General features: G+C 38.8%; 1 protein-coding gene across 11 annotated transcripts in view; it reads left to right on the top strand.

Moving 5' to 3' along the window:
• The window catches only part of CFAP20DC (CFAP20 domain containing), an 87,894-nt gene that overhangs the window by 14,804 nt on the left and 60,731 nt on the right, over positions 1-12,359 (top strand). For 5 of the 11 annotated variants that reach the window (XR_013183869.1, XR_013183868.1, XM_077184584.1 and 2 more), the window contains exons 1-3: positions 5,424-5,702; positions 6,609-6,824; positions 10,155-10,242. Coding sequence is in view for 7 of the 11 variants with exons in the window: in XM_077184584.1 (XP_077040699.1) it covers positions 10,207-10,242 (36 nt within the window). In the remaining 4 variants the exon portion in view is untranslated. Of the gene's footprint in view, positions 1-5,419; positions 5,703-5,890; positions 6,042-6,131; positions 6,212-6,608; positions 6,825-10,154; positions 10,243-12,359 lie in introns of those variants that run through there. The other 6 variants (XM_077184585.1, XM_077184582.1, XM_077184583.1 and 3 more) reach the window with 6 other exon arrangements.

Below are 12,359 nucleotides of genomic sequence, written 5' to 3'. Positions count from 1 at the left end.
CAGATGTTATTGATGCTGCCATTAGTGAAAGGTGGGAAGAAATGAAGTCACTACTCATGGGCTTTGGCAGCAGCCAGGCTGACAGGCACTCCCTGGCTGTCCACTCAGCACAGCCCCTGTTGGACACACCACAGCACAGACTTCCCTTCCTGGCTGCTGAGCAGAAAAAACACAGAAAGGAGCTTGGACATCTGGGAACTCTGCACTGCAGGAGGAGTTTTAGGAACGCAGAAACTGGTCAAGATACAAGATAAATGGCCAGGGATGTAGAAATGTGAAAACATATGAAAAAAAAAAGGAAAAACAAGTGAGATTGGTGTCTTAAGGGAGTTATGAGAGACAGAGGAAGTTGAGATTGTTAGACAGGAGGAACTCGGGACACAAATCTACATGAACATCTGTCTTTGTGAAGACTTTTTTTCCAGAGGACAATTTTGTAAAAGCCAAAATTAAGAATGTTGCATGGAATCCAGTGACTCAGTCCAAAGAAATTCATTGAAAACTGCAGATGCTCTTTATTTCTCAAAATTTGTATTTGTATGTTTATTTCTATTCCAAATGTGCAAAGAATTTTATTTGAAAGCGCTTGTATTTCTGAAAAAAAAATTAATTTTAAAAAATTAATTTAAAAGATAATACAACAGAGGCATTTATATGAAGTGCCTACTATGAGAAACCTTAAACCCTAACAATGTGAACAATAATTGAATGAAAAAGAAGTATCAAAACACTACACAAAAATCTGACAAGTTGGATGAGCAACATCAAACTATATATTGACTTCTTTTTTTTTTCTTGTCAGTAAATATAAAATCAAAGGTGGAGAGAAAGGAAAATAAGCCCCACAGTTATCAGAACAAATAAAGGCTGTGTTTATCCCATCTCAGCACAAAAGAACACAGGAAATGTCAGAATAGAAGATTCCATTTTGACCCATTGAAACCAATATCCTTCTTTCTAATATTTTATGCTGCTTCAAAGGAAATACTCCATGGCATTCTTGCTCTCTGTACAAACTATGTGATGGAGAGATGAAGAAATTCCTCTGTGAGTCCAGACAGCCATCCATTTTAACACTGGATCATGATGCTGCTCCTAAAATTCCAATTTTTATTCTTGTCTGGGCAAGTTACTAAAATTTTTAGGTACTGTAAACTATCTGCCTTAAGAAGGTCCCAATAATAGTAAATTACAGTGGTTACATTTTTTGTATATACACACTGCAATCAATGGGATAAAGACCATTGGTCCATTTCAGAGGCAAAACTCTGTGCAGCACTGGACTGGTGTGGAGATGGTTTCATTCTGAGAACAGCTTGAAGATTGTTTCACTCCAGACTGAGAACACTTCCCTCCAATTCACAATAGATAATGTGCTGAGTGCATAATACAGAAAATGTACAACGATTTCTTAAGAAATCATTGGCACCTTAATTGTGTTATAAAAATCAATAGTTTATCATTTAATGGATTTACTGGACAGAGAAGAGTGGTTATGCTATTTCAAGTTCCCACCAGTCATCCAGAGGCTGTTTTTCTTTAATCCTATTCAAAAATTCTCTGAATCAAAGAAGCATGACCGAACTACAAAAGGCATTACAAAAAATATCCTTCTACACTGCAAAGCTGAAATTAAACAACCAATACATTGGCATAGTTTGGGGTGTGTGAAGACTAACTCCTGTAAAGCACAGTAGCAGGTGCAAAGAGAACCTGCAAATTTTTTTCTACTCCAGCATAACTTGCCAAACTTAAGCACAGGTTGCTTCAATACTAAGGCAAACCATGGCAGGTTTTCCCTTTTCCTGTATGCTTTCCTTGTTATTATATAGCTTTAATGAACTATCCTGAGGGAAAGAAGGGGATTAGCACATACACTGCATAAAGCTGATGGATCTTTCAGTTACAGAAATTCACTGACTTTCTTCAGATGAGACCACATTTTTTTAATCTGGAAACAGATACCAGTTGCCTCAAAATAAATCAAACAAAACATAAAAGAGGAATAAATGAATAATCTTTTTAACCCTGTGCTAATTGTCTTTCTACATCCATGAATGCTGGCTAACTAGTTAGGCATCCTCATTAAATACATCTTCATGATTTAAAGTTTTAATTGCCTGCTCTGAACTGAAATGTGGCCAACTGGTCACATGGGTGGATTCCTATAAAGCCAGACAAGACCTAAGCAGCCAGTTTCAAGTATTACTCTCTGAGGACTCAATGCTTTCTGGAGTGGCACTACACTCCAACACATTTATTTTACAGAAAGACTACAATTTTTTCCATGCTTTGTCAACAGAATTAGTCTGGTGATGGAGAGTTGTCTCTCAACTCACCACTGTCCAGTGTGGTGTAAAGAACAGAAAGATGCAGATGGAATGTCTCTACAACTTTTCCATCCCTGCTCAGCTGTGTCTATCCCCTTGTCAGTCCCTTTGACCATGACCCTTCTGGAGTCTCCTCCTGTGTTTGAGCATCAGGACTATACGTCAGTGAGAGGAAACTTCATGAAAGTCTAATCTTGGAAGTAGACACCACAAAAATTGGCCCAACTCTGTTTTTTCATAACTATCCACAACCCTCAAATAAAGATTCTTACAGAAAAATCCTTATTCTTGAGGAATAAGGGTTCCTCAAGAACCTTATTGTGGGGCTTTGGAAAATAGGTTGCAAACTGATTCTCAATTTTAACATATTTACCCAAGAAGACTCTTCTGCAAACTGCTGTTTTTTGAATCAAAGGTGCTACTCCATCTTTCTAAAAGCAAAGCCTTAAGATGATGGAGAGATTATATGCATCTCTCACAGAATTTATTTTGTTCTAGAAGATCAAACAGTCCTGCTAATTAATGAATTTCACTTCTTTATTTATTTGAACGGTAATTCTATCAAAAGACCAAGGTACAAATAAAAATGAGAAAAACCTCAGAGCTCGTGTACATGGGTGAAGAAGGAGGAAGCATTCTGTTGGAAATTGTTCAGAGAGCCACAAATAGTTGTGGATATAATGGTGACTAGGCAGTTAAATTACCCTGCCTGATGTAATCTTGTCAAACATACTCCTAGGAAGGTGAGCAGGAATGTTCAGAGGAAATGCAGAGTGGTCTGGCACTGGGGCAAGCACACCTTGGCTCCATGGCAGCTGTCACCAAGTGAAGGCTAGGCAGGCAGCAACTCACATCGTGTCTCCCTTCCCTGCACATCAAGAATGGCAAGAAGGAACCACAGAAAATTTCATAGGATGCCTGGGTATCTTCTTTTTTTAGTTTAAATAGCATTTATAATACATACAGATCTCAAGACAAAACATAGCATTTTACAAAATGCAGTATGAACCAGAAGGACAAGAGATCTCCAGACCACATGAACTGACAGTCTTAAAAAAGCACAAACCAAACCAATTCAGAAGAGTACTGTACTGAAGAGACTGGAAAATGGTCATTAGAGCTGAAATGGAGCTTTACAGAGGGAAGGGAGACTGCTCCAAGTGTGAGCAATGATATGTAATAAGGCTAAGTCAGGAAAGGATGAAGGAAAATACAGAACTATTCCTATGAATATAAACCCAAGCTGTGTCAGTGGGGGTCCTTCAAAAATGGCTGGGTTTAATATCACACATCAGATATCTAATGCACATTGAATACTCTCCTAAATTAAATCAATTCATTTCCCAGCATGATGCTCCCAACTTCTCAGTATTTTAATTTAAGACAGGAGACCTAACCACACCTTATGCTTGGGTTATTTATGAGAAGAAGGGATGTTCATGTGTTCCATTTTCCTAGTCCAAGACACAATAGAAATCTCTTCACTGAAATATGTTCTAACATGTAAGGGGTGAAGATAAATGTATTTGAGTTCTCACAGTTATTCCCAAATTATTGCCCAGGCACTTGCTGAACACTCTGTACTAGTAGTTGTACACTGCACAGAGGCTTCAAATATTTAGCCAAAGAAAAGTGCATAGCCCAGCAGCTCAGGTATAAACTGCAGCCAACCTACAGGTGCAATCTCAAAGAATTAATCATAGCAAACACCTTGATTGTCTCATCACTATTTTTACAATGTTTCCCACATTAGCATAATTCCAAAACAGAATACAGAAGTATGATGTGCTCAGACTATGGATGGACCAAATTTAATGACACAAGATTCCATGTCAGTCTTACGTTACCTACAATTTTTGGGTCACAAGATAGGAGGTTTTTTCTGTAAATCTGGGGAAAAAAAAAAAAAAAAAAAAAAAAACAGGAGAAAGAAATTTCCCTCACAGTATGCCTAAAACCAGTTTCCAGTGGCAGCTGGCAAAGAGTACTTGGGCAGCCCAGTTTTGCCCCCAGAAGGCAGGCAGGTCTTCACACCTTCCACTCACAGATGGCTGCTTCATACAACATTTTGAATTTAGGTTCCTCAGCCCAAATCTCAGTTTTTAACCAGAATTTCTAAACTACTCAGGCCTTTTCCTGTCAGAAAGGGTGCAGGGTTTTTAGATACAGTACTATGTGTAATTAATTTCAAAACGACTTCAGGGTGAACCATATGTAATGAACTATGTAGTTTCTGTTGGCTACAGAACTCCACAATGGTTTTTTAACCTTTCTTTTCCTATCATCGTCTCTCTTCTGTCCTTGTTCTATTAACTGTTTTCATTTAATAACCTGTAGCTCTGCTTTAGTATTATTGTTTTCCTTATCTCCAATACCTAAGAACTCTAATCAGTGTAATCCAGAGTATGATAAAACAACATTGGATTTCTTTGAAAATCCTAAGGCAAAATGAGAAAGCCAAATACATCCTAAAACTGATTTAACTCATTCCCTTCCTTGGCAAAATCAGGATGGTACCTTCAGGACAAAAAACGAGGATGGTGAGCAGAGCAATGGTGAGCTGAGCACAGCGGGTCCCATGGCGTCTCAGCCCTTCAGTTCATGTATGTCATTATGCCGTGATGGGTCACAAGGTTCTTAATAATTGCTCTTCATAGAAACATTAAGACACGCTTTGAGGAAGAAAACGATATTCCAGTTCTTTTCTGTGAAAAGGCTACGAAGTTTCATGAGGAAATGCTGTGATCAAAAAAGCAGTCACTTCAAGGGAAGATCTTCTTCGACTAATATCTCATTATAAAACCCCAGATCAAACTGGTTCCCCATAACCTTGTTCCCAGAGGTTTTTGAAGGCATCGGGAGGTGTTTGCTTGTACTTGTCAGTGATGTTAAACTAATGGGGCTGTCCTCGCTTCCGTCTCACAGGGAAAAATGCCAGACCTCCGAGGCCACTGTAATTCCTTAAAAACCAAGGACTTTGATGTGGCTGCTGTAACTCACCCTTCATCCCTCAGAAAACAAAACAAAACAAAACAAAAGAGAAAAAAAAATGGTAATGCATCCTTAAAGGGGAAAGGACAAATATGTTTCATGAGTTGACATGTCAACGACATTTGCACTGGGCGACACGGCGTCATTTCCCACACGCTTGGGGGCACCTGTGAGGGGCCAGCGCAGGCTCTGCCACAGCCTCGGCCATTTGTGAGTGTCTTGGTGCGGGGCCGGAGACCTCGGGCCCGCAGCCCCCACGGGCCACCGGCACCCCCGCACCCCGGAGCCGCCGCCGCCGCTGCTGTCCCCGAGCCGGTACCGGCCCTCAGGGGCCGCGCCGCCCGCGCCGCCATCTTCAACGGCCCCGCCGCCCTCACCCAGGTGAGACCCGGCGGGGACGGAGCGCCCCGGGCTCAGCGGCCCCGGCCCCGATCCTGACCCCGACCCCGATCCCCGATCCCCGTCCCGATCGCAGCCCCGGCTCCGGCGGAGGGGCGGGGGATCCGCGGCCGTGCCGCTGTAGCTGCGCAGCGAAGGGGGAGCCGCAGGTGTCGCGGTCTTGTGTCAAAGCGTTTTGCGGTCCAGTTTTTATAAAGCGAAAGACTCGGTTTTGAGTTATTTTTCCCCTTAATTCTGCGCGTTGTGCATAAAAGCTTCGCCCGATGGAGCGCCAGTAGGCTTGCAATAGCTTATTAATGGTCTTTCTGCTCATTTATTATGGTAACTTGTATTTTGAGAAAATATATGGTGGTGTTACAAACTCAGCTTTAAATATTTAATATGTGGAATTCATTTGTCTGGGAGATACTAAAACCCTTCATCAGTGATGAACTGCTCTCCCTGGCGTGTCCCAGCCACCATAAATCAGCTCTGGCTTTGGGCCTATGATGGTGAGTTATGTGTATGAACAGTCCTGGGTCTAAGCCTGTGTGCCCTGCCAAAAATAGTGTATTCGTGTCATTTTTCAATGCAAATTACTAGTATGTGCAAATTCACTTTATTTTGCTTCACAGATATGACTTTGGAATAAAAAAAACTCAAATAAGCATTGCTTTTCCAACACTGGGATATCAAACAGAAGCTTGCATTTTTATACTTATGTAAATAGTGCCTTTTAAGATAAGGGACTAACCATGACTATGAAGGGTTTTAGGTCTGTGTCAGTCTGTCCATCCCTGTCTGTCCTGGATTTAGAGCAGTGCTTAGTACTAATTAGATTAAGAAAGCATGAAGGTCTGTTCGCATTTGCTGTTTGTGAAATACTCTTTTTGCTTGTTACTTTCAAAGGACCAATTGGTGGAATCTGGGACTACATAAACACCAAGTTTTATTGAAATTTACATGAGAAGCTGTCATAGAATGGAGATATTTTTGCAGAGTCCTGAGTGGCTTGGGTGAATGGAAGGAATATGGGACCCTTTGGACACTGCTACTTTATTGTTGATGTAAGAAGCATGGTGAAACCAGCAATCAAAGTCACTGCACAAACCAAGACATCACAAGGTAAATTCAGATAGGAATCTATTCAAAGATAAATATCTTTCATTGTTGCTTAACTTTATAAATTACTTTCTTGATTATTTGTCATTGACTGATATGTTAGGCCTGTGTTTCCAGTTGGACAAGCATTCATGGTTCATGGTTCAGGGCACTAAAAAAATAATTTTGATCTCTGACTGAAAAATGAGAAAGCTACTAATCTATGGTATTCTGCAAAGATGTCGTATGTTATCTGATAACTATGCAAAAAATTGAGGACTTGCATTTCAAATTGCTGGTGATTTTTTTTCTATAGACTCTCTGGATTTTAAGTACTCTTGAATTTTAGACTTTCTGGAGGGACTGAGAAGAGGGAAGGTGAAAAGAGGAAAAATACCCCAACTATCAATTTCCAGACTGTTCTCTCCTTTAAGAATAGCTTACTATAATTAAAGACAATAATACTTGATGCATAATGGAAGCACTTTTTAACATTGCCTCAGTAATTACGTGACAAATATGTCATTCACTTAATGGTTTTAGTGGCTACCAATCTTAATAGCAAAGGTAATTTCTAGTCTTCATTTGTAGTAATGAAATTTGGTAAGTTATAATTAAGCAATATAGGAGCAAAGATGTATTGCAGTGTCACTTGCAGTATTTTTCCTGCCTGAATGAAAAACAAACTGACATTTCGCTGGTTTCACAGAGGTGTTTACAGTGATCAGCTTTGTAGCTGAATGACTTGTCCAAACACAAATGCTTGGAAACTTTGGTCAGTTTACCTTCCACTGAAGTTGGGAAGAGACACCTGGTTATGAATTTGGTACCTACCACAGTTTTCTGAGTCTGCATAGAATATGCTCTGCAAATTAGCAGATAAGCTACCTTGTCCATATGAATATCAGTTTAAAACTACTACATTGATGACAAATTTTAAGCCAGAATAGTGGTAGTAGTCCCTGAAAGAGATGAACTATGTTTTTTTCAGTCTCAGAAGTGAAAACTTTCTGTACAGTGACTTTTAGATCAGAATTCCTCACATTTATTTAGTCCTGATGTTTTTCCTGAGATGTAATAAGGCATAACAGAACTGCAGAATATGTGAGGGCTCTGCTAGGTGCATGATTCTTGGCAAGTCTGAAACTGATCTTTGAAGCAAAAGTTAAAGAAAGTGCTTTGACCCAAGGAAAAAGAAGTGTATTCCTTTGCATCTCCTTCACTTAAAATCAATAATAAATAAAAACTGGGCAATGGTGAAATCCTCAGTCCTAAAATGACAATTTGGCAACTTGTAGAAATAAGTCTTACCAAATATAAATTAGTCATCTCTTGCATGGTTTTTGAATAGCTACAATAATTTTGCTTTCTAGAGAATGACATAATAGATAAAATAATTTAAAAATACTCCATGGTATTCCTTCAATTTTATCTTCTAATCCTCTAAGCCTCAGAGTGTGAGTTACAGGGGAGATACACTGGTTGTAAATGTCCTGCAGGAGGGTTTGGCTCCTGACTCTCATTCACTACAGATCCTTCACACATACATTATAAATTCAGAACAGTAGGTCACTGAGATTAGTTTCATGATGCCCCTACTTCTCACTAAGACATGAACCATACAACTTTGAGTAGTTCTGGCTTGTTTAAAGGCTGTAGATAATAACAAAGATAGGGCTGCAGACAGAAAAATGAGCAGTGATTTCAGAAATAAGTGATCTTTATGTTAAGTGAATATTTAGAGAGAAGGAAAAGTCTAATACACTTGGTTTAGGAGTGCATTCTTCAAAAGGTATTTCTGAAATGTCTCATTCATAATTAAGTAGCTCAATATAAATATTAATGTAGTAATTTTTTTAAAAATGCCAGCAAGTGGAAAATCTGTATAGAAAATAAAGGATAATGCAACTGGTGTTTTAGAAGTGCAGTGACCATATCAGTTAAATTTGATCAAAATATTAATTATAAGTTTTGACGGTCCTGTTACAAATGCTGTGGGGTTTAAATTCATTTTCCTTATAATAAAAAAATTTTAAATTACCTAATATTTCTGGCAACAGCATGGGATAAATTTACAATATCTGCTTGTTTTTCTGTTTTTATTTTATTTACAGACAACTTTAAGATTTAATTGTTGCTAATTAAAATCAGTGTGGATAAATATCAATAGATTTAATCATGTTTTCATAAATGAATGATTATTTACTTTTTCAAATAGAATGCTGCCCTAATCCTTTAGATGGATTCATTCTTCATGAACTCATGCATATTGTCAATGAATTTCTAGTTCATTTGTAGTCATATATGTTTTCTTTTTTTTTTTTTAACTTTGTTACTTTTTTGTTATCAGATCTGAACTGTTCATTATGAGAAGCTGTATTTATAATCACCTGGTCAGCATATTGTTTCCATTTGTTAAAAAAACTGGTTGCAGTCTGAAAAAATATCCAGTAGTTAAAAATAATTTAATTCTTAAGTTGTTTGTACCCAAACTGAACATGAACAGAAGAAAGTATATAAAATAAAAGTGAGGCAGAGTCTGGTGAAAGGATTCTTGTGTGAGTTTAGGAGCACTTTCAGTTCTCAGTGAAGGTGCTTGTTGTCTCTTGTGGCTGATTTCTCCCTGTCTTTGCAGTGACAACTCCCTTTTATGTTCAGGGTCTCTTCGCTTTCTGTGGATGCCAGGTGGGCCCCCAGACACTCAGTGTGATCAAAGAGGGACGTCCAGTGTCAGTCCCTTCCCTTTCCACTGTTCCAATTCTCTAACTGCAGACATCTCTTAATTCCCAGTGACTTGAGCAGCCCTCCGATAACTGAAGTGCTTGGTTTGAGTCTTACAGTAATCATCCTCAAAGAAGAGTGCTGAATGTGAAAGAAGATAACTTGTCTCAGAAGTCTCTGCCAAATACCTCTAGATGGAGAGATTTCTGTTGCAGCTGTTCATGTTTCTACTTTTCTATATTGAATGTTAAGCTCCTCTTTAATGGATTTTAATGTTTTCCAGTAGGCACTTGAGAACAGAGAACAATAAAAAAAGTGTTAAAGATTATTTTTAAGCATTTTTAAAGAATGAGAAGGTCTTCATTGATTAAAAATTACTAGTTCTACTTGGAATATAAGAAAAGGCAGCCCTGAGTATTTGATGCACAAAAAGAATGTTTTCCAAGACAGTGTCAATATTAATATTATTTTGGTGCTATTTCTTTTGCAGTAGCATTCTGATGCAGTTGATACACATTTCTGCTCAGAAAAGTACTTCATAATAGTATTCACATATTTTAAAATATGGCTGGAGTGTCATTATAGGATCTTTTCATGTCAGATCCTACATAAAGTTGTTTTCTTGTTTTTCAGCATAGCTTGCAAGTGTCTTCACTGATTGAGAAGCTAAAATTGTTTTCTGCCTATGAAAGCTGGAAAAATGTTCAGAAACCACTATCAGGTAAAACAGAAATCATTCTAATTTTTACCCACTCTCACTTCATCTTTGAGAGAGCTCAATTAAAATAGTTATTCTGAGATGCAAAAAGTCCAGCCACAGGAGTGTTTTGGAGTGTTTCATAATTCAGTATTTTTGTAGAAGTGTTATGAAGTAGTGGGTAGCTGTCAGGTCTAGAATGGGCACAACATGAGTTTGCCAATGGCTTTTGTTCTTTACCCTTGTGGGCCAGGGAAGGCACATCTGCTTCCATGCAGTCATGGAAGGAGTCCCAGCTCCTAAGGTGTAGTCAGTAAAGGGGCTTGGTTTAGTCCAGCACAAGCATGTGACAACAGCAGTCACATTATTTGGAGCTTCATTATCCCTTTGACTCCTTCCTGGCCTCTCTTTCCACCACACTTTGCCCTCCCTTTCTCTGCACCAGTCCCATCCCAAGAGAGCAGCCCACCACAACTGCATTTTCCCCACTGGTCCCAGATGTGCTACTTCTGTACCCAAAATTGATATTCCTGATGCTGTTCCCTAGGCTGTCTCAGCTTTCCATGGAATTTCTGATGCCTAGCTGCCACTGGCTTAGCAGGACTGTGCTCCCAAAGATGCTCCATACTCCCCTCCAGTTAACTGTGGAGTTTGGCAGTTTCTTGCCTAACTTCACTGGGACCCCTTGTGAGACCTAACAATCCTCCACAGCACCAAGTAACTTTGTCAGCAAAAGAAGCATCACTGTTTGCTATTTTCTCATGTCATATCTGGTATTTTTCCATGTCCTGTTCAGTTTAACCTCAAATCAGGGCCAACTCAAGGGCTGTGCTATTAACAAAATGTATTTGTAAAGATGGAAGAAAAAGCCACTTGTTTAAGATTTGCTGCAAGCACATACAGCTTGGCAGTTAAAAATCTTTCTTAACTTTTTGAGAGCTTGATCCTGTAGTCCTTAAATGAATCAGGTAAGTTGGAAATTGATAGTATACCATATTAAAAAAAATCATCCATTATTAGTTTAAAAAATATTTTGAGTGCAATTTATGGAATGCCATTTTGAATTTCCTAAGTTCAGCCACTGGATCAGCCATGTGGCTGGAGCTGCCAGGTGTGTGTGGGCAGAGGAAAATACCTAATTCATATACAGTGCAGAGTTGATGTTCTCTGAAAAACTAATCTGAGGAGCATTTCTTTTGCATGCCCCTCTTGCTCATTCTGACTTGCAGGCAATTGCTTGGGCAGCTGAGCATAAAGAGAATTGGGGAGTGCAGGCAACTAGAAATGAGAAGGGAATGGCAGAGTCGTAATGATTGATTAGGTCAACCATGCTGCTGAAAAATGCTTAGCAAACTGTAGGCTGAGTGCATCAGATGTCACAAAAAATGCGACATCAAATGGCAAAAATCTAGAAGTGAGTAATTCCCTAAGCAGAGGTGATAAAGCCAACCTCCCCAAGAGCCTGTGTTTGGATTCCTTGAGGTCCAGTAGGCACATGCTCTGTGTCAGGAGTTTTCACCTGACAGGCACATCTGTAATAATCTTTTTCCAGTTGTAATTCTGCTCCCTTATGAAGGCTGTAGCCCTTTTCATGGTGATACTGCCTGGAACAGTTCTACTCCCAGGCTGCTTAAGTTGGCTCAGAAAAGTTAGTAAGTTTTTGCTAGGTCAAATCAGGTTGAAATTTGGTAACTAGTAGAAAAGTTACTGCAAAATATGTAGGCAGAGTCATTCACATATGTAGACAAATGGTGTAAACTTCATTTCCTTTGGAAATCAGACAAAACATCCTATCTGCAACACCTTTTATTTTTTAGCAGCATGTTTTAAAACTCAGTTCATTTGGCATATTCTAGAAATAAATCTTATCTAAATATAAATTAGCCATCTCTTGCATGGGTTTTGAATATCTACAATAATTTTGCTTTTTAGAGAGTGATATAATAGAGAAAATAATTTTAAAATACTCCTTCAATTTTATCTTCTAACACTCTAGTAAAGCCAAATATTGACTACATGAATTGATATGTTATAGCAGTCTAGAAGCTGTAATTTATATTCTGCTGTCTGACTGATCAGTAGTACTGGCTGTGGTAACAACATGATGCAGAGGGATTCTTAGGTGCTCATCTTGACCCTTG

Source organism: Agelaius phoeniceus, chromosome 11 (genome assembly GCF_051311805.1).
Source record: "Agelaius phoeniceus isolate bAgePho1 chromosome 11, bAgePho1.hap1, whole genome shotgun sequence".
Taxonomy (NCBI): domain Eukaryota; kingdom Metazoa; phylum Chordata; class Aves; order Passeriformes; family Icteridae; genus Agelaius; species Agelaius phoeniceus.
This window is presented reverse-complemented; position numbering and strand designations above follow the sequence as displayed.